The 22,897-nt window shown below is 46.0% G+C and overlaps 1 protein-coding gene across 2 annotated transcripts in view; it reads right to left on the minus strand.

Moving 5' to 3' along the window:
* Positions 1-3,185: 3,185 nt before the first annotated feature.
* LOC133379174 (mitochondrial adenyl nucleotide antiporter SLC25A23-like) overlaps positions 3,186-22,897 on the minus strand; it is a 101,712-nt gene continuing 82,000 nt past the window's right edge. The window contains exons 5-10 of one of the 2 annotated variants that reach the window (XM_061613902.1): positions 20,355-20,513; positions 17,240-17,392; positions 16,835-16,942; positions 10,027-10,194; positions 9,581-9,731; positions 3,186-8,090 (exon numbers count right to left, since the gene is read on the minus strand). In XM_061613902.1, coding sequence (XP_061469886.1) covers positions 7,906-8,090; positions 9,581-9,731; positions 10,027-10,194; positions 16,835-16,942; positions 17,240-17,392; positions 20,355-20,513 — 924 coding nt within the window. In that variant the 3' untranslated portion in view covers positions 3,186-7,905. Of the gene's footprint in view, positions 9,270-9,580; positions 9,732-10,026; positions 10,195-16,834; positions 16,943-17,239; positions 17,393-20,354; positions 20,514-22,897 lie in introns of both variants that reach the window. The other variant, XM_061613901.1, reaches the window with a different exon arrangement.

The following is a 22,897-nucleotide window of genomic DNA, read 5'->3' on the forward strand; positions in this document are numbered from 1 at the left end:
ATAGCGCACGCACCGCCGCGGCCACCCGCCAAAAATTAGTGGAGAAAATCACCAGGGACCAAGTACAGTTTTTCACGTAGGCGCAGTGAGTGAAAAAAGACGTGGAAAGACACTCTTCCGGTTCATATTCTTGAAGTGATAATCCGAGAGGTTGAAGAGGTGGACGTACAGCATGATTGACATTTTGCTGGACCAATAATCAGGATGAAAGTCCCCCTCTCCCTCGAAAAGTGCTAGTTCTCGGGTTGTCAAGACAATGGATTAATAACTGCTAGAAGTGGGGAGATAAACCCTTCCCTGATTCCTGCGCGTGGGCCTCAAATAGACCTTTGCAGTTGAAGAAGGAAGCGCTGGGTGGATTTCAGTTTTCAATAAAAATGCGCATAGAAATCATACAGAAATCCAAGCGTCATGCAGCTGCCCCCCAAAAAGAAATGAAAAAAGACACCAGCAAAAAGAGAGAGAGAGAGTGGCTCCTGCCCTTTCTAACTCTCATTTTGTTTCAGTTTGTGAACATTCATACACGCTACCTATCTGCTTCTGCGTGCAAGTGAGCTCAGAATTCGGTCAGGGAGGAGGTCTAAGGTGGAAAACTGAATTCAGCCGACTTCTGATGCAACAGGATTTGGGAGGGGGATATACTGGAAAATGAAATCAATCGCTCAGCCCCACCACTGATCTGCAATGCGTGCGGTAGAATACCAGTCAAGATGGTTGTAAACTTCTCTCTCAGCTTCAGCCCAAACCCACAACAGCACTGCATAACGCTGTTGTCTCGGCATCGGTTTGACTTGCAACGTGTATCGGGTATGTTACTGCAACTGGCCTACATTGCAACGTCGTTGTAAACTATTCCCACCGCTTCAGCCTAACCCCCGTACTGCAGTATTGTATTCAGAATGAACTAAGCTGACGACCTGCCATAAGCCACTCTTGCCCAGCTACAGTCCCCTCCTTCCATTTGTAATATTGTGGTCATGGCCTGTGCTTTCTTTGAAATTTGCATTCAAAGAGCTAATTTTAAGATGCTGAAAACCTAAAATAAGACAGTTGGAAAGAGCAGGAACCCTTCTCTTTTCCAATGCCATTTGTTTGGGGGTTGATGTGCTGACAGATTCAGATCCACAAGGGAGAAACTGAACAGGAAAAGTAGGATCAAGCCCTACTGGTGACAGTATTCCACTGGTAATTGCAAGGAAAACAGCCCATCTGATAGCTTCGTTGCCCTTCTCCGTTATCTACACATTTAATATATTTCTATTGGCAGAGGTGGATTATTTGTGTTGAAAGGAACAAAAATATGTCTAGTTCTTACAGTATGAAAGTTAAATAATGTTCTATGAAGCCGCAGGATTTTTTTTTCCTGGCACCTACTTACTTTAGTTAAGTAGGGCTGGGTGCAGAAAATGAGGATTTATGGTGCTAGCTGAGAACCTGTATTCTAAATCCTACGGAAGGTATATAGTATTCAGACTACATAAATATGCATTTGATTATCATTGTGTCTTAGAACAAAGCTTTGCTTGACAAAGAGGTGTGTAACACAAAGTCTGTGTGTTCCTTCTCTTAACATAATCTGATCCAAAAAAGCAGTAATATCCACTCACATACACACTTGGCACAGCGGTGTTTTCTAGGTGCCAAAGGTATTTTTGACACCCTGATAGTTGCATTGATTAACCTAAGTAAAAAACACCCAGAATCCCTTGCTAGCAATGTTGCAGAGGTGCAGGTCCCTTATTACATGATGCAGCCATATATGATAAAATAATGTGTTGGGCCCTAATAAAGACTTAATTTTCATTGAGATGTGATAAATCTGTGTTTAGGCTAGATCACGTTAGACTGCAGATGGGAGCTCATTATATGACTGAATGATCCTTTGTCCAAAAACTGCCATTCCAACAGGAAGTTTAGAAAACTTAAACTGTCAGCTTCAAAGCAACAATCTCTTAATTGCTACTGCCTAGCCAGCCATCCCACCCATGCATGTGTATTTTTTGTCCTACAGCTTGTACTTTTCATTTGCCCTATCTGAACTTTATTTTGCTACTGATTTGCCTTCACTTATTGAAATAATTCTCACATTATTGGTTAAGTGTTGCACCTCCTTCCAGTTTGATATCAACATTCAGAATCCACTGCAGGCCTGCAGAACATATTGGAGGGTAACTTTCTGATTGTGCATGGTTGCTTGTGTAGTGCAGGCTTCAGATGCTGATGCAAATTACAAAGTCCTCCCAAACAGTGTTATTTGGGTGAAGGGGCAGGATATAAATTTAAATAAAAGTGTTCAAATAATCCAATATGGATTTTGCAGTCATTGAATTTGAGACAGAATGTTACAGAGATGCTTAATGGTCAGAAATCATCAGCTGATATGCCCTCAATGGATACTCTGGTCTGGACTCTCTGATCACTAAGAATCTCTCCTGCTTTGTGAAGTTAACACACCTCGGAACTAAAAGGGAGGGGCACCTGGAACCAGATTCTACATTTTCAGTTTTAGAGGCAGCTAGAGCTGTGATATGGCCGCAGTCCAAGCATTCTTTGAAGGCAGTTGCTCCCTTTGGGGACCTGGTACACAACAGCAGCTCTGCTGCCTGTTATACAAGTGTCTGTTTTCACTGGCTTGTAAATTTGTGAGTAAACAAATTTACACTAAATCTCCAGGGGTCTCTCATCCAAAGGAAATATAATGCAGTAGTGCAAGGATGAGGAATCTGTGGCCCTCCAGAGATTGTTCCGTAGAACTCCCATAATCTCTCACCATTGGCTATGCTGGCAGGGGCTGATGGGAGCTGGAGTCTAACCACACCAAGAACGTCACAGGTTCCCCATCCCTGCTTTAACATTATCCCTCAAACTTCTCACAGCTTGGTGGTATGAGTGAATGGCAATACTGTACAGCAGTTATAGATGAAAAGGCCGGGATCATCCTTACACACATTTCCCACCCCTCCAATCAAGCTATAAAACCACATTGTGCTGCAAGCCAGGAGGACTGGTGAACCTTGCACAGAATTCCTACACCTCTTGGGTTAGAAAGTTAAGATCAATGAATAAATACGAAGGCAACATAGTCACAGCAGATTCCCACACTAAAATGTTTGTACTCTGTGATAAAATCCATTTTCAAAATACCAGGCCAAAAACATAAAGGAAAGTTTAGAAAATTTATTAGCTTGTGTTTTTCCCCCTCTGAAATATCAACACAAAATGAAGCAGCAACAGATGTACAGAAATAGCCTTGCTGGAGTCAGATTCAGGCAGGATTTATAAAGAAAAAGGAGTGCAAGATGAATGCAAAAGCTGTTGGTAGAATTTTCCCCTTTGTGCAGCCCTTAAAAACTGAATACTCTGCTAAACACCAGAGCCCTCGCTTGTTCTGGAAGCAAGTGACAGAAAGTACCTAGCTTCTTAGAACATTTTAGGTCAGAGATCATCTGATTTTTACAGTCCAAATGTCTTTTCACTGCTCAGTTAACTTGGGACCAGAGCCAATGTGGTGTAGTGGTTTGAGTGTCAGACTAGGACCTGGAAGACCAGAGTTCAAATCCTTGCTTAGCCATGAAGCTCACTGGGTGACCTTGAGCCAGTCGCTGCCTCTCAGCCTAACCTACCTTACAGGGTTGTTGTAAGGATAAAATCGGTTGTGGGAGGAGAACCATGTTTGTATACCCCCTTTGGCTCCTTGGAGGAAGGGTGGGATATAAGTGTAATAATAAATAAAATAAATAAATAATTGGTTCCACAACTATTGTGCAGAATCACTCGCAGGAGAGGATCTGGTCCAGCTCTTTGCCTCCACAGCCCAATTCTCCAAACTTTTTCTTATGTCCACACCATGTTTTATGTCACATACAAATTAACCCTCTCCTTCGGATTGCCAGACAGCATCCTAAAGATTCCCCTCACACCTTTCCAGTGTGCAGCTGGACTGGGAGATGAGGCAGCCGCAGTGACAGTTTATCCCACCTGTTTTTTTCTCCAGCCCTTTTATTTATCCCTCCTTCCCCCATCTTCTGCACAGCACACCTAGGGGTCCTGCCGTGTTATAGCCAACAGAGGAAGGGACAAAAGACAGGAATGGGTAGCAGAAACTGCCACTGCCTTTTCTCCCAATGTGGTGACAAAGCTGCAAGACACAGAGGGAAGCTTGACAATCCTGCCTCTCCTCCCCATTGGAACAATTACCCCAGGAAAGAACTGCCAGCCAGGCTCAATGAATACTTTTATCTTTGCTTCAACCCTGTATGGTCAATCTCTTGTCTGTTTTTTGACTTCTGTTCTCTCCCTTTGCTACTAAAACCAAGTGCCATTAGCTTAAATCAAAAACAAGCTTTCACTGAAAACAATCTTAAAACATTTCTCTGCCAAAATTAGCCCAGAGAGGGTTGAGTCCTCTTCCAAATAGCATCATGTCAGTTGTTATCCAATGGGTTCCCCACCTTTCTTTCTCCTCTGGATTTTTGTATCATCCCCTCCCTCTAGGAATGCAGCCTGATAGGAATACAGGCAGGTATACACACTCATAATCTCTCTCCATTTCTTTTGGTAATGAAAACACAGGGATTCTCTCCTGTTAAAAGTTCTAAAAGAGAGGTGATATTCAGTACCCATTTTTCTGTAACTTCAGTCTGAGAACCTACACCTGAAGAACTAATGTCTTTCTCGAAGCTCTTAAAAGGGCCAAAAGCCTTGTTGAACTTGGAATAGGTTCACCCTCTCTGTTGCATGAGTTGAGATAGGTTTCCCTTACAGGGAAATGCCATGTCCTCATGCTAATTACTGCTAGCGTAGTCAGCCGCTGGAGACTCATACAAGTTGCACTGTGGATTGACTACTGCACAAAACCTCTCCTCCCTCTTTGGCATCCTTTTTGTGTGAGGCTTCCCCACCAATATGCTACTGCTTTAGTCATGTAGGAAAGATGCTGTCTGGATGAGTCCTTAGGGCTCCAATTCCTAACCTGTGTTCCACAAGAGGGGCCCAAGTAGAAAGCCACCACTGCGGATACATCATGAATGACTCTGTAGTTTGTTGCCACTTGAAATGTGAAGGTCTTGTGCAGCATTGATCCCTTCCCAAGAAGTCACATCCACACCATACATCTAAAGCACATGGCTTCCCCAAGGACTGGGAATTGTAGCTTACCCCTCACAGAGCTACAAATTCCCACCACCCGTAACAAACTACAGTTCCCAGGATTCTTTGGGGGAAGCCATGTGCTTTAAATGTATGGTGCCCTTTTTGTGTTCAGAGGCATGCTTATAATTGTTAATCTTGTTTAGAAACCTATTTAGACATATACTGTAGGCTGCTTATATTAATCTGTATGTTTAAATTAGATCTGGTGGAATATTCCTATTGTTAATGTCAGCTGGTAATGTTTATCTATATATATTGCTCTTTCTTTTTATTAAATTTGCAAATAAAAATTCTCCAAAGAAAAAAAGAAAACGATATGGCCAAAGATATCAACCCAAGAGAGAGATGAATTCCCAGACACAGCACAACACTACAGCTGACAGGACTGGATGAATCACAGTGGATTTACCGTAATCCAGAAATCACCACCCCACCTTTGAGCCTAAATTGACAAGGCAAAGGGGAGGGGAGGACTGGGCTATCCTGCACTTGCTGAGGAGGATGCCTTTCAGTAGCAGCAGGTGTGGTGGGGCAGAGCTATCCTCCTGATATTTGCATCGCTACTACTTATTTGGATGGGTGTAAGCTTGGGCCCATGTAGGTGCACCGACAGGACCGAACTGGTACCCCTGCCAGGGTGCCCACACCACCCTGACTTCACTGCTGCTCCACCTCAGCCCCATCTAGGTTAGCAGCAGTAGTACCAGTGTGGGGAGGTCAATGGCCCAACAGCTCTGTCCCACCACTGACTTCCTACTTTTTTGGAAGCCAATCATGAAAAATATAGATGTAACAGTAAATTATGCCTTCCAATTTTAACCCAGACTCCCCTCCCAAAAACCCACACTGCTGTGTCCCAGGTATCAAAACCGTGGGAGAATGCAGGAGGTCAACTTCAATTGTTGGTGTCTTCTAGTAATGGTTACGAAAGTCCAGGGTGTGTCCTGAACATAACATTTGGCTTCATCTCCCCTACACCCCCCCTCCCGCACAACATGTCTGTAGCCCTTATGGTTGCAAGGCGTAAGAGCAATGAAATGCCTGGGGGTAAATCTCAGATGCCAGACAAGTTCCTGAGTAAAACGGGGGGGGGGGGGACGACGAATTCAGTGCCTGTCATATCTCCTTGCCCATGATTAGCAGAAGCAGAGTAAATTATGCAAAACAACAAAGATTGCTTTTCTTGGCATAGAATCTTTGTTATTGTTTTTAGGGCAACTCTACTTGCACTCCATAGATCAGTTTAGCAGAGGCTGGCAACCCTACTAACCCAGCACTGCCCACATCTGAAGATAGTGTTCCATGTAACCTATTGGAGCCTTTAAAAAAAAAAGTATTGGATGGTGGATGGGGAGGAAGGTCTGTCTGGGCAATTTGATTAGCTACTAACCTGCCTCTTCTACAGCTTTCAAAGCAATATCCCCCAGAAGAAAAAAGGAAAATATAAGTTCCTACCTCCTTTCTATTACAACCTGCCAATGAATAGAGGACAGCAAGACAGAACAGGGACATGGAAAGCAGGGACCATGGATTCAAGCGCTATGGGGTGTGTGGGTGTGGCATTTCTTAAGCAACAATGCTGGTGTGATCAATGCAAACTTCTCCTAGCAAGCAGAAATGTGTTTGCACAAGAAATCCAGGATCCTCAGGCAAAGTGCATTGATGATGAGAACAAACTAGCCCTTGCAATTTCTTTCTGCATTCTCCACCAGCTCGAAGGGAGGGAGGGTGGGGGTGGGGTGGGATGGGAAGACATTTCAGTTCCTCTCCAGATGTCTAGGTAGAGAAAAGAGCGCAGACCAGTCTTATAAGTTCAAAACAGTCAATGTGCAAAATATACAGACACTTTCCATATTTGGTAAAGGTAAAGTAGAGCTGGGCTAAAATGCAATCATCAGGGGCTCCAGCACCCCTACAGGATCTGAAAGAAGGAGGTATGGAAGAGGGATAAACATTCAGTTTTTGCAAGTGGAAATCTTGCGGGAGGGTTAGGAATCTGTCTTCTCCCATCCTCAAACCCCCAGATGCCTATGCTGCTGGCGTATCAACAAACTGGCTTGAAAAACTCCTGGAGGTAATTACTGAAATTTCTAATGTCTCCAGTGTGATAGATTGTCCCTGAATGTGTTGTCTCCAATGCTGGGAGACTGCTGATTAAATGGGGAGTGATCCAGAGTCTCCCCACTATGCTAAGCGGACAGCTGCTCATTCAGATCTGGCAACACATCAATGGCAATCAATGCTGATTGGGTTGGTTTCCCACTGGATCATGATGTGTCTGGTAGAAACATGCAGAACAGGAAACATGATGTGGTTGTCATATTGGACGATGGAGGGGAAGAAGACACACGCAGTGAGCGGTAGGCTGCTGGGGAAGAGCTTTGACTCAGAAGCAAGCCTGATTGGTGAGGCCATCTCCAAAGACTCCACCATGTGGGAGCCCTATGAAAATCTACCTCAAAAGGGCCATGGCACTTCCCATCCCCAGGCCTCTGTGGGGAAAACATCTCTGTGCGCGAGTGGGCCAGCCCTCCTCAGTGCTCCTTGCCTGGGAAGGACTCTGCTCTTGGTGAGGATGGGGAGAACCTGGGCCAGTCCACTCTAGCACTCTTCCTCTTCTCACAGCCCCCTCCCCAGGACCCTAGAGCAGAGGAGGCATGGCCCCACCTGCTACTGCTTTGGAACCCACTGTCAGGAAGAGCCATCTTTCTTGAGAGGTAGGTCCTGGCCATTTGGGTGAGGGAGGCATCCACTTCATCTGGACGTTACCCCCAGAGCCTGCTTCATGTTCTCATACACAACATAGCTGATGCTGACAGCAGGAATAACCTTCATGAAGTTGGGGGCGATGCCACGATAGAGGCCCAACACCCCTTCTCGGGAAAGGATGTGCCGAAAGAGCCCCAGCATGGTTAGCTGTGGAGCACCTTCAATGGTTGCTACAGAGAGAGAGAGAGGGGTGGTGGTGGAAGGAGAGAGTGATCAGGGCCAGGTTAGTCACAGTGGGGTTGTTTAGACAGCTGAGATTCAGAGACTGTTGATGAGGTCTATCTCATAATCAGGGTAGGGTTGTCAGCTCCTGAGCCAAATCCAGGTTTTGAAGGGCTGTTGGGCATGATGCCCTCACTGATATTCCTACTGCCTATTCATTTGCCCTCTCCCTCTGGCCGCAATCCACACAACTGTCCAGAGGGACAGTGCAAGGCATGTGAAGGATGATACTCTGTCTCATGCATGGAAAACATCTGGCCCATGGGCCAAATTAGGCTGTTTTCCTTAAGCCTTGCCCACCTGCCCCACACATGACATCATATGATGTCAGGTATGGCGCAAATAAAGATGTGGCTGCAAAGGAACAATTAGGAGCCTTAAACTGCACTCCTGATTGTATTTTGGCATGCAGGGCTTGCTCTCAGCATTGATCAGCTGGGCAGCGCTGATGGCAATCCCTCCTGGGATTGGCTGCATTAGGGAGTTCCCAACTGGGAAGTCCCTAGTAGAGGTGATCACTGCCAAAAGTGAGGTTTGCTGTTGGCTGATCAGCACTGACAGGAAGCCCAGATGAGAACTCACAAGTGAAGCTGATCTGTGCAAAGGAACATTTTTCCTTTGCAGACCAGATTGGATTCAAGTAGGTCTGCAAAGGGAAATGATCTGATGTCATAGTGACTTGCCATGCTAACCATCTCCTCATTCTTGTCACTGCTTGCTTGCTTGCTTGCTCAGAAAGAGCAGCTGAACAGGGAGTAACAGCACGGAGGCTCTGGAGGTCAACAGTGGGCTCCCTGCAGGGGTGTGGGCCTCAGCAGGTGCCCAGCGAAGCCTACCTCTGACACTGGCCTTGGTCAAGTCCCCTGAAGCTCAGATTCTGAGACAGGAGGCATAGCCTGTGAACTTGGGAGTAATGTTAGGCAGAGGGATGAAGCCTGGCAGGCCTGGGCAGAGCCTAGTGGTGCCTGGTGGGATCAGAGAGCAGAGCCTGGCTGGCCCTGGTATCTCAGTTGATTCCTGATGTTGTGCATGCATGCGTGTGTGTGCGTGCATGCACATGGAAAATAGCCCGACTCCCTTTTTTACTGGCCATTCATCCTGAGAGTTTACCCTTTTTCCTGAAGAACCTGAGAAAGAAAAGGCGAAAACTGAGAATTCACATCAAACCCTGGGAGCTGACATGAGTAAGGCTAAGTGATTACGTTGACAGGCCCAGAGCTGCAGCCAACATTTTTGAAGTCTTTCAGTTTCTCCTTTTCCTTCCTCAGCATTCCTCATTTCTTCTCCACCCACCTCATGTCCCCCCCCCCCCGCCCTGCCAATCATTAAGGGGATTTTCCAATTAAACCACCCTCCTGTAGTTATTATGCCTCAGTCCCCAGCCACACTCAGTGCTCTCATTGGACAGAAGACTGTCCGGACAATGGTATGTCCTCACCTTGGGCCTGCATCCGGGTCCGCACCAGAGCTAAGGGGTAGCTGGCAATCTGGCCACAAGTGCTGGAGATGGTGCCACAGCCCAAGAGCACCAGAACGCCTGGGTCAGCTGTGTTCTTGCTGTATTTCTGCAGCCAGGTGTTCTTCAGGGTCTGCAGTGAAACAAATGTGAGAGGGACTAGGCAACTTGGGCATAGAGTGGGTGCATCACAATGCCTGACAGAGATGGGAAGGCAGCAGCTTTTTGGTTGTGTCTTAAAATCTGCTGAGATTTCCCTTTTGCCACAGGGCAAGAGAAAGAAAGAGTTCATATAAGGATAGTGGCATATTCTTTGGAAAGGGCCCACTGTCAGACTAGTGTCCTTTCTCACAGAGGACTAGCAGCCAGCAGCAGGAAAGGCTGGACTCCCCTCAGTGTTCATGCCAACCCTACACCCAGCCACTGACCTCATAAACTGCTAAGTCAATGCCAGCATAGGGGATGATGCCCAGCACATTTGGCAGGTAGCCCTTGTAAAAAGCACGGATTCCTTCATTCTGCAGGACCTGCCTGGCACAGTCAGCCACTCCTGAGTACTGGCCTGTTTTGCGGAGGGTCAGCCGTGTCTTTAGAACCTGCAGGGGGCAGGAAAAAAGTCAGATGAACTAAGGCATGAATATCCCATCCTCATCTGGCAATGGAAATAAAAAGTAGTATCTGGGAGCAAAGTGTGATATAATACAGTAGGAGATGCCTTTCACTGAGTTTATCCATTACTAGATTATCCATCCAGTTCTGCCCACCTAACCTGGCAGTGACTTTTTAGGATCTTGGATAGAGCTCTTTTGCAGATCTTGTTTTTTAATCAGAAAAGCTGTGGATTGAACACACTGCTCAGTCTCCCTCTTCCATCTGAAGCAGGTGATTCCATCTCTTGCCTTTCTAGAGTCTGTAATGAGTGGGATGAGATAAACCAATTGAAACTCAGTCTGGACAAGGTGGAGTTGCTCATAAGGCAACCTTGGTTCCAGTGGAAATAAAGTGGAAATACATACCTTGGGTGAGGTCATACTCCCCACCAAATATCAGGTTCATGGCTTGAGAGTACTTTTGGATACCAGTCTCCCCTTCCATGTCCAGGCTGGTGCCACTAACACGTTATCCATTTGTACTGATTTACCAAGTATCTCCTTCCTAGAAAATGGGACCTAAGTAAATATATGCCCTGGGAACTTACTGTTTAGACTGCTCTAGTATGTGTTGGGAGTGGGGCAAGAGCAACTCCTGTTTTGTTCTTTTGTTTATGTTCCAGAAGGGAGAGAGAGTGAGGGTCCTCCAGATGGATAGGCTTTGTTTACCTTTACCTGTGATGCTCTGACTGACTTCCTTCTGTCGCTAGACTGTTACGTCTTTAGGGAAGCTTACCTGCCCCTTTGCTCACTTCTCTTCTTCGACTGTCTGGGAGAGAGGAGACACCTTTTGTCTCTGCTCTCTCTCTCCTAAGCCATGAGGGCAACTCCCAAGCCTGGGCATTGTGCCTCCAACTTAGTTAGTTAGAACTAGGTATGCCTTCAGATCTACTATGTATTTCTATAAATAAAGTAGCTTTTCTTATTTTACTAAGTCTTAAGTCTCAGTGATCTCAATGCAGGGTAAAAGCCTGCTTTCTTAGGTAAACGCACAGACTGGCACACACGCATTTCAGACCGCTGAATTACTCTGCTTAACAAATATACAAATTTACACAACATTATGGTCTACATTGGGCTGTTTAGAAACTACTAGTCTAAAAAATGACAGCAAGATTTAGATTTTACATTAGCTGCAGAAAACAAATAGCACCTATCTGAGAGCCACTGGTTGCTGATTTGATTGTAGGCTAAATTCGAGGTACCAGTGCTCCTCTTTAAAGGCTTTTACAGACTGGGTCCAGGATTCCAGAGGCAGCACCTTCTTCCATATGTCCCTTGTTACCCTTTAAGATCAGGAGACAAGAACCTTTTGGCAATTCCACTGTCTGTTAGACTGTTGGCAAATGTGCCTGTTCGGTGGTGGCTCCTACACTTTGAAATCAGCTTCCCTGCACAGTGCAATCAATCCAGGACTTTGGTCCTTTTAAATAGGTGTATAAGATTGTGTTTTAAACATTCTTTTGTGACTAATGGAGTTGTCAGCTCTGGTTTCATATTATCCCCTTTTATTGTTGGATTTCTGATCTTATCTGTATTGTCAGAATTTTAATTGTACCATCCTTTGAAATTTGTTATGACTGAAAAGCAAGTTAAAAACAACCCAAAAAAACCAAACAGCAGTTGGATCTTTTATGTGCGTTACCAATGAGATATGACCCTTCCCCCAGGGCAGCAACAGGGTTATACCCAGGATGACTCACAAATGTGGAATGATGTAAGATTCATTTTGGTACTAAGGACACTCAGTGACCCCCCACTGCTCCCTGAAGCACGTGGGTGCTTGCCTGGGCACAGGAAGCAGACATCTCTCAAGCTACTATCAACCGAACCTCAGTTTTCCCTAGGATCAGGTGAGTACACTATGGGTCCTAGGGTGCTTGCTTCTCCTCTAGGGTTGCTGTCTCTTGAGACAGCTGAGGTTCCTGGTAAGTGCTGTAAGGACTGGGACCTCCTGGCTGACCTTGAATCCAAAGAGAGTCTGCAGTCAGTCTTGCAGCCTCTTGCATCAATTCCTGGCTGGGTTAGAGGGCATAAAAGCCTGGCAGCCCTTGGGTGGTGGGTCTGACACCAAAGAGAATCGTCCCTTGGGGAACTCCTTAGGGAGTCCCAAGAACAAGGGTGCTATCCCCATCTATTTTTTTCTTAAACCAATCTAGTGGAGATTGGTAGTGGGAAGAATATGAGGCACATGTGTAGTTCCTGCACAGGGTGAGAGCCTGTGTAGCAAACTGAAAGATAGGAGAAAGTCGCTAAATGCCTTCAGAGTGAGAGTCTGCAACTAACAGAAGGCTGGCCCTCCCTGGGTGTGAGACGGGGGAAGTAGAAGAAGTGTCCTGCATGAAAGATATTGAGTGGGTCTGACTGTTCCCAATTCACTTAGAGGCATACTGAGATAACTGGTTCTGCTAGGTTTTGTTGGTGGGCTCTTGTTAGGTCCATATCAGGTGTTTAGGAGGAATCTTAGTAAGGAGGGACAAGGGTGATGCCACCACAATTTCAGTGATCATGGATAGAGGGGGGTAAAGCCGTGGGGAGGTGATGACCTACCATAGAAGATGAAGGCCTTGTTCTTTGCTCCCACTCCTCCCATGGATGGGTTCCTCATTGCTCATCTGCTGTGCCCACTGGCCAGTGGGTGCTATTGTTTAATGCTAGATTGGTACACAGTAAGACCAACTCATCCATGATTTGATCATGGATAAGGGTGCCGATTTGGTGTGGGTGATCTGGGTGGGTGATCTAGGAGGAGTTGATCTGACCTAGCTTTGCCCACCTGGATAGTTGGTGCACCCACCAACACAGGCTGCAGGGTCGGTGGGAGGGGTTGCTGTGGTCTACAGAACTTCCATCTCTGTCACTGGGAAACCACTCTTCCTTGAAGCTGGTTATGAGAGCCTGCACCTGGTGTCAGGCCAAGGAGACAGTAAACTAGGGGTGTTGCTGGTGTAACATCTACCCAGCTGCCTGGCAGCTTCTCTGGCTGAGCTGGTGGAGGCCGTCTCGGTTGTGGGGTTGGAGGAGCCTAGAACGACAGTCCTGGGTGATTTCAATGTCCATGCTGTGGCAGCCTCTAGTGTTCCAGCTCAGGACTTCGTGGCCTCCATGACGACCATGGGGCTGTCTCAAGCTGTCCCCGGTCCAACACATAGGGCAGGGCAACTTGTTTTTTGCTCCAGGTGAAGGTCCCTTTTCTCACGCCGTCTCGTGCTGATCAGACATGAGTAAAACATCATAACCGTGCCTACTGCGTGGCAGTGAAGAAGGCCCACTTCTCTGCCTCCATCGCATCCTCAAGTAGCCATCCAGTGGAGCTTTTTTGTATTGTCAGAAGTCTGTTGACATCCACTCCAGGAAATGGAGTTTTAGACCCTTTGGAGGCGCACTGTGAATTGTTTGCAAGGCACTTTGAGGGTAAAGTTGCTCACCTCCATAGCAATCTTGATGCCCCATCTACATCTACTGCAGTCCCCAGTGAGGTGTCCAGTGCAACTTCTGCTGCAACTTCTTTCGATTGGTTTCAGTTGATGTGGCCTGATGATGTGGACAAGATGCTTGCGACGATACAGCCAGCAACGTGTCCTCTCGACCCTTGCTCTTCTTATCTGCCTGTCTGTCTGTCTGTCTATCTAACATTTATATACCACCCCATAGCCGAAGCTCTCTGGGCGGTTTACAGCAATTAAAAACATTAAAAACAAATATACAAATTTAAAAACACAAAAAACAATTTAAAAACACAATAATTTTTTAAAAAACAATTTAAAATTTAAAAACAATTCTTAGCTTATTAAAGCTTGCCGGGGGGTTTGACCGAGCGGAGCCAGGGTGTGGTCAATGTATCCTTGTAAGAAGGAGTGGTCCCAGCCACTCTGAAAGAGGCGGTGATAGGACTGCTTCTGAAAAACACCACCCTAGACCCATTGGTTTGTGACAACTACTGCCCGGTCGCAAATACTCCCTTTTTAGGGAAGGCGATTGAGAGGGTTGTGGTACAGCAATTGCAAGCACAGATTATCTTGACCCATTCCTATCTGGGTTCAGGCCTGGTTTGGGGACTGAACTGGCCTTGGTCACGCTGATGGATGGCCTTTATTGGGGGAAGGACAGGGGGAGTGCGACCCTGTTATTCTTACGTGAATTCTTGGCAGCTTTTGATACCATTGACCATGGTATCCTTCTCGGCCAACTTGGTGAGATGGGTACAGGAGGAACTGTTTTACAGTGGTTCCGATCCTATCTCCAGGGTTGTTTTCAGTGACTAGCATTGGGTGATTGTCTTTTGGCCCCCTGGCAGTTGTGCTGTGGGGTGCTGCAGGGTACCATCTTGTCCCCAATGCTGTTTAACATCTATATGAAGCCCCTAGGAGTGCTCATCAGGAGGTATGGGGTGAGGTGTCAGCAGTACACTGATGATACCCAGCTCTATTTTTCTGTAACATCTGAATCGGGAGAGGCCGTGCAAGCCTTGACTCAGTGGTGGTTCTGGATGAGGGCCAATAAACTGAGTCTGAATCTTAGCAAGATGGAGGCGCTGTGGGTTGGTGGTTCCTGAATTTGTCTAATTGTTCAGTTGCCTGCTTTGGATGGGGTCGTACTTCCTCTGAAAAAGAAGGCTCGTAGTCTGGGGGTGCTCCTGGATTCATCTTTGTCACTAAAAGCCCAGGTGACCTCAGGGGCTAGGAGTGCCTTTTACCAGCTTTGGCTGGTAAGACAGCTGTGACCGTTTCAGGATAGCCTGACTACTGTTGTCCATGCACTGGTAACCTCCAGGCTGGATTACTTTAATGCGCTGTATGTGGGGCTGCCTTTGAGGTTGGGCCAGAAGCTGCAGCTGGTTCAAAATGCGGTGGTGCGACTGCTCACTGGGGTAGGCCATTGCCCTGCTGCTGAAAGAATTGCACTGGCTGCCCGTTAGCTACCGGGCCAAATTCAAGGTTCTGGTTTTGGTGTACAAAGCCCTATACAGCTTGGGACTAGGATACCTGAAAGATTGTCTTACCCCTTTTATACCCAGCCGATCACTATGGTCTGCAGGTGAGGGCCTCCTGCAGATACCATCTTATCAGGTCCGTTCTGCACAACAAAGGAAGTGGACCTTTAGTGTAATGGCACCTACCCTTTGGAATTCCCTCCCCTTAAATATTAGGCAGGCGCCATCTCTGCTATCTTTTCAGTGCCTACTGAAGACCTTCATCTTTCATCAGCCTTTTAAGTAAAGACCTTCTCCCAGTCTGCGTCTGTGTTACAATTAGAATAGATGTTTTTTAAGATGTTTTGTTTTAATATATTTTAAAATCTGTTTTTAAGATGTTTTAAAGTGCTTTTAGTGTTTTTGTTTGCAGTCCTGAGCTCTTACTGGGAGGAAGGCCAGGATATTATTATTATTGTTGTTGTTGTCTAGCCTGGCCACCAGTCCCTTGCAGAAATATTCAGACCCTGCTTGGCCCTATAGAGCCTGTGTCTATAGCCCAGACTCAATGAGCTCACCAGAAATTGTCATGCTTGCCATACAGTCCTGTTTATAACTATAAAGGTGCACTAATGGGCTAATGAGGGTGTAAGTTAGAGCAAATGACACAGCAGAAAAACTGAACACATGCATTTAGCTTGTACTCTAAGTTGTCTTTCTGCGTCCTTGCCAGCAGTTCTAACAGAACTGAAGCCCATGTATCTGTACCTGCACTGGCTCATATTTTACCATTGCGTCATTCTATCCTTCCTTCCCTCCCTTATCCAATGACACCATACACCCCTGTAGAAATGTAGGCTGTCATTTCCTAGAGAGCTGGAACCTAAGATTTTGATGCTACTTTAAAAAGTACCATGTACATTGATAGTGTAGTATAGCTAACTGAAACAGATTTAACCCCCCTTCCCCCTCCCCAGGAAACTATGCAACAACAATTCTGTGGGTCAATGCAGTCACAAAACTACAGTTCCCAGGATTCTTGAGGGGGAGGGAGCCACATGTCTAAATTGGATCCATACATCACCATATTCTGCACTGATGCACACTTCCATACTGAATCTTAACTTAGTATGTCAGTTTCTACTACTGCCTCTACCACAGTGAACTTCTGTCTTCAATGACCTCCCTACCTTTCTCATCAGCTTAGCAGTGTGTTATCTGTGGTCATGTTTGCACACTCCTCCTCCTCCTTTTTTCCTACAACCAACAGATGTGTAAAGGGGAGGACCCTCCTGAAATTGGTATGGGAGGGAATTAGACTGTGTCTCAGATGAGGGCAGTAGCTTATCCAGAGCAAAAAAGATTCTGGGCATCCATTACTATCTTTCCAGCTTACAGAAGCAGTTGCCCAGAGGCAGGAATTGCTCTCATTAAAGGTTTACTAGTCTAATGCATTTAGAGCAAGAAATTCTGTGCCAGGAGGCAGAGAGAATGGAGCACCCTTTGCAGCAAGCAGTGTTGCACTGCAGAATCAGGGGGAGGGAGGAAATACTCTTTCTAGGCCTCAGTTAGTTAATTAGCACTCGTGCTGGGCTCTCACATCCATTTTGGTGATGAAATCAGCACAGAATGAGAATTTAGCCCTCAAGCTCTCTATTTCTCAAAAAATCTTACCTCCATGGGATAGATTATGGTTTGTGCTGTGGCACCAGCCAGTGAGCCAGCAATAAATCTCTCCTGCACTCTCAACGTCTCTTGTTGCCCACGAATCACCCGCTTGATCTGCAATGAGAAGCAATGGATTGTGACCCACAGAAAATGTATATGAACCCCTCCTTAACCACTAGGAGTTGAGTGAAGGCAACGTGGTTGACCAAGAGAAGCATGATACCTATAGGTTTTTGTAAAAAAGACATGCCCAAGGTAAGCCCCATGTACTTACACAATACCGTGTAAGGGGGGAAATACCATGCTGCTTGAGATCATTGTTCAATTCTATAATGAAACACTTATTTTTGAAAGTCACCCCCTCCTGCATACATTATCATGCAAAGCTGCAGCCATGTCCCTATGCCTTACCTGTTCGTAGGCCATGAACTTGATGGCAGACTCAGGTGCAATCTTGAGGACATTGATGCCATTGCCTCGCCATAGTGAGTGGATGCCTCCCTCGCTTATCATGCCCTGCAATCCTCCTAATACATTCATGTTGTTGCTCTTTGAGGCATGGACCTACAAGAAGATGGAACCACAATGTCAGCACCTAGGCAGGAAAAGAGTCTGTAAGTTCTACCTCATAGCACAACCCAAGATGGGCATTTGGTGGTGGTAACACTAATAACAAAGCAGTGTGCGTTGTGGGAGTTCCATCCCAGCATCCTTTGCAGCATTGCAAAAGGTCCGTCACATTTCCCAGCGCAGCCCATTGGGAAGGCAAAGCCAAATGTGCAAGATTTAAGGGCCTCAGTATGAGACTCTTTTGCGCTCTCGCTCACATGCAAATATACATTAATTTGGGGGTATTTGGCGCAGCAGTAATGTGGGCAGCATAACAGCAACACCTTCTAGTGTTGCCAGCAAATCTCATGTAAGAGAGTAAGAGGGAGAATGTGCTGGAAAGTGCCTGCCCTCCACCCCTAGCTGGACCCAGAAAACCTTAATAACTATAGGCCAGTAGCAAATGCTCCATTCCTGGGCAAGGTCCTGGGACGAGTGGTTGCGGGCCAGCTCCAGACACTCTTGGATGAGACCGATTATCTGGATCCGTTTCAGTCGGGTTTCAGGCCTGGTTTTGGCACGGAAACAGCCTTGGTCGCCCTGTATGATGACCTTTGTCAGGAGAGAGACAGAGGGAGTGTGACTCTGCTGATTCTCCTTGATCTCTCAGCAGCTTTCGATACCATCGACCATGGTATCCTTTGGGGAAGACTGGCTGATTTGGGAGCGGGAGGTACTGCATGGCAGTGGTTCCACTCCTACTTGGCGGGTCGTCTCCAAAAGGTGGTGCTTGTGGAGCACTGCTCAGCATCCTGGACTCTCCAGTATGGGGTTCCACAGGGGTCAGTTCTGTCCCCCATGCTGTTCAACATCTACATGAAACCGTTGGGTGCGGTCATCCGGAGCTTTGGAGTGCGTTGCCATCAGTATGCTGATGACACGCAGCTCTATTTCTCCTTTTCATCTTCTTCAGGTGAGGCTGTCAATGTGATGAACTGGTGCCTGGCTGCGACAATGGAGTGGAGGAGGGCTAATAAACTGAGGCTCAATCCAGACAAGACTGAGATGCTGCTAGTGGGTGGTTCTTCTGACCAGATGGTGGATGTCCAACCTGTTCTGGATGGGGTTGCACTCCCCCTGAAGGAGCAGGTTCATACCTAGGGGGTTCTCCTAGAACCATCTCTGTCACTTGAAGCTCAGGTAGCCTCGGTGGCACGGAGTGCCTTCTACCAACTTCGGTTGGTGGCCCAACTACGTCCCTATCTGGACAGGGATAACCTGGCTTCAGTTGTCCATGCTCTGGTAACCTCCAAATTAGATTACTGCAATGCACTCTACGTGGTGCTGCCTTTGAAGACGGTTCGGAAACTGCAGCTTGTGCAAAATGCAACGGCCAGATTGGTAACAGGGACCAGACAGTCCGAACATATAAAACCGATTCTGGCCCGCTTGCATTGGCTGCCTGTATGTTTCCAAGCTCGATTCAAGGTGCTGGTTTTGACCTATAAAGCCTTACATGGCTTGGGACCACAATACCTGATGGAATGCCTCTCCCGATACGAACCCACCCGTACACTACATTCAAGATCAAAGGCCCTCCTCCAGGTGCCTACTCCAAGGGAAGCTCGGAGGGTGGCAACAAGGGAGAGGGCCTTCTCAGTGGTGGCCCCCAAATTATGGAATGATGTTGTTGACAAGGTGCGCCTGGCGCCAACACTGTTATCTTTTCGGTGCCAGGTCAAGACTTTCCTCTTCTCCCAGGCATTTTAGCATGTGTTTTTAAATTGTTTTTATATTGTTTTGAATTTTAAAATTGTGTTTTAAATTGTTTTTAAAATATGTTTTTAAATTGTGTATTTGTTTTAATGTTTTTGATTGCTGTAAACGGCCCAGAGAGCTTCGGCTATGGGGCGGTATACAAGTGCAATAAATAAATAAATAAATAAATTTACTCTTTTGTTTACCCAGGGTTAAAGGAGAGTTCTGGTTATGTATCCTCTTCCCTAATTAGTAGCAGCACCTACCACAACTGAGAGGGGAGGAGAATTCCTCCCTCTTTCCCCCTTCATCTGGGGCTGATGGGAGTTGCAGTCCAAAACACCTAGAGGGCACCAGGTTTGGGAAGGCTCAGGCTGCCCTAGCCCCTTAAGCGTGAGGGAAAGGGGTTGCTGCTATTTTCTGGGAGAAAGAAGAAGAATACAGGAGGAGCTCAAGACTGGTGTTTCTTTTTCAGCAAAATGAGGAGCACCAGGAGAAGATTCTGGCACAGCTGCATTGTTGCTGTTGATGCAACTCTTGGATTGCACACACCTTCATCTGTACCCCTAAACATCAGGGGTGAGTGTTCGCTGAGAACAGCAGACAAGGTTTGAAGTAAACAGTTTTCCCAGAGATGGTCACAGTCATGTCTTTCAAAATGTGAGTCAGGCCAGGCCATGGGGAGCTGTGGTCATCACTTGTAATATGATGCCAGGGGCAAAACCAAAGTGGTGCAGGAAGTATTGAACTGACATGCTGACTTCCACTAAACTACCAGTTCTGCTGTAGTCAAGCTTGTTGTTAGCAGTTTCTCTTAACATCAGTCTGGAACAGAGTGCCATCCTTCCTGTGCCCTGGCAGTATTTCAAGAAGAGGAAACCAGATGAGAAGGTTGTTTCTACATGGCCATTTCCCCTGACATATTTGAAATGTGTCAGAAATCAACTGAGTAAATAAAACACCTGAACCTGTTGGTTTCTGTCCTTTGGGAATCTCTGTTGTGTGGGGCAGCCCTCTCTCTCCTTTTGCAGCATTCATGTGTAATGCACTGTGTACAAAACTGGTCACCACATCCTCAAGATGGCAGTCTGGGGTTAAAAGGGCCCCTTTTTACTTTATAACTGCTGCCACCCACACCTATGAACTGCGGCCACCATTCCAGATGCTATTGCAGCATGAAATCCTGCTCCCTTTCCCCCAGTTCTTGGCAGCTCATTGCCTGCATGAAAACTTTCAGCCGGTCCAATGGCGCAGTTCCGGTCCTGGAGACAGCACCAGCCATAGCTCCAGCAATGAGTTGCTTCCACCACATCCCCGTCTTCTTCTCTTTCTCGGAAAACTCATCTGGGACAGTGAGGCACTCACCAATGTCAAGGACCTGCAGAGGAATACAATCAGAGCAGGAAATCAAAAGAAGGGACAAGCAGCTCTGCCTGCATTTGACTGAGAACCATCTGTTATTAAGGAGGCATCTCTAGGTTTGAGCCAAATTTGCAAACATTTTAAATGGTCATAAATGTCGAATTTCACCACATTTTAAATTCAAAAGTTCAAACTGGTATTTTTAAATTGTTATGTTTTACATTGAGCATTGAAATCCAAGCACTTCCTAAATATTTATCGGAATCTCTTGATTCAGGAAGGTGTCATATATGAAATCTCATAAGCTGCCGTCAAATATTACATTGTGTCAACTATCAAATGAGGAGAGGCTGAAAGAACTGGGCATGTTTAGCCTGGAGAAGAGAAGACTGAGGGGAAGATATGATAGCACTCTTCAAGTACATGAAAGGTTGTCATATACAGGAGGGCCGGGATCTCTTCTTGATCGTCCCAGAGTGCAGGACACGGAATAATGGGCTCAAGTTGAAGGAAGTCAGATTTTGACAGGACATCAGGAAAAACTTCCTAACTGCTAGGGCCATACGACAATGGAACCAATTATCTAGAGAGGTAGTCGGCTCTCCGACACTGGAGGCATTCAAGAGGCAGCTGGACAGCCATCTGTCGGGAATGCTTTGATTTCGATTCTTGAATTGAGCAGGGGGTTGGACTTGATGGCCTTATAGGCCCCTTCCAACTCTACTATTCTATGATTCTATGAAATGTTGTCACATACCAACTGTCAAAAATACTAGTATCAGATTTTTAAAATGTCAAACATGAAGTGTAATTGGATGTTCAATACTGATAGTTAATATTTTTGATGACTGGATGAATATTCAGTGTATTAATTTTTGACAACAAGAGAATGTGTATAACAGAACTTCTGTGAGCAAATTAGGCTTAGAACTCAATCGGGCCATTGTCTAGGCTGTACCACATCAGACTGAGTGATCCTCCATGAAAAAAGAAAACCAATTAACCTAAGAACACTAATTCCCAAGTGGAACTAAATACAACATAATGACATAGGGGAGGGAGGAGATACACAACCTTAGAATTAAGGAACAGGGTGCCTCTGCTTAGCCCAGCAATATGTTTTTAGTTTAGTACTAGAACTAAGCTGACAGTCCTTTCAAACAAAAATCCACTCATCATTGCTCCCGCCAGCTATCTTTGGCTGTAAACACACTAGTCACAAAGCAAAGCATTTCCATTAGCCACACTTGGAGGGGGAACAGGCTCATCTCTTTGAAGCTGAATTTTTAAAAAACCTACTCAAGCTTCTCCCAAGTTTTACAGTAAAAAGGGGCGGGGTTTGACTAATGTCACGTGTCCCTGTTCTCAGAAGTGGAGATGCACTAGAACTGGTAGAACAGTAAGTGGGTCTCTACCCTTCAATTCAGCATTCTAATTTGGGGGTGGTGAGTCTTTTAGTTTCTACTGTTATTAAACAACTGGGGGGTCATTAACCCTTGATCTACTGCAAATCATCCAGAAATCTATCACTATATCACAATCTCCCTTCTGCCCACTCCTGATCTTAGGTAGCAGGAAAGTGCCTCAAGCCTTGAAGCAGCCTTCTCCATCCTCCAGATGTTTTGGACTTCAGTCTCCATCAGCCCCAGTGAGCATGTGCTGGCTGGGGCTGATGGGAATTGTAGACCAAAACATCTAGGGGTGGGTGGGCATCAGGTTGGGGAAGCATGCCTGTAGAATTGCTGCTGTGGGAGTAAATACTAGGCTAGATGGACTGATGATGCTCTTACTTGGGGTAAGACAACTTCACAAGTTCCTATATGATCGAAGATGATCAAAGCAGTTGAAGCACTGACTTTTTATTTCTTTCAGATTTTTCAAAGGAGAAAGAGGGAGAGGATTATAAGAACATACATGTACATGAACATACATGCTGCAAGACCCTCTCCCTGTTTGCTGGTGTAGTGGTTAAAGTGTTGGACTACAACCTGGGAGACCAGGGTTCGAATCCCCACATAGCCATGAAGCTCACTGGGTGACCTTGAGCCAGTCACTGCCTCTCAGCCTCATGAAAACCCTATTTATAGGGTCACCATAAGTCGGGATCGACTTGAGGGCAGTACATTCCACCTGGCCTGGAAGGGTGGGGCCTTGACTGACTGCAGCTATAAAAGGTATCATCACCTGAAGATGTCAGAGACCACCTTGACAGTGGGGTGTTGTTTAGGGGCTTCTGTCTGGGTAAAAATTTAATTTCTGCTGGTCGTTTTTTTGTTTTGCTGTTACTGGGATTATGCTTCTGTATTTTATTGTTGGATTTTATTCAGAATTATAAGGATGTATCAATTTATTGTATGTTTTTAAAGATGTTTTTGTTAACCTATTGACCATTTGAATTTA

This window comes from Rhineura floridana, chromosome 3 (assembly GCF_030035675.1).
Source record: "Rhineura floridana isolate rRhiFlo1 chromosome 3, rRhiFlo1.hap2, whole genome shotgun sequence".
NCBI lineage: Eukaryota > Metazoa > Chordata > Lepidosauria > Squamata > Rhineuridae > Rhineura > Rhineura floridana.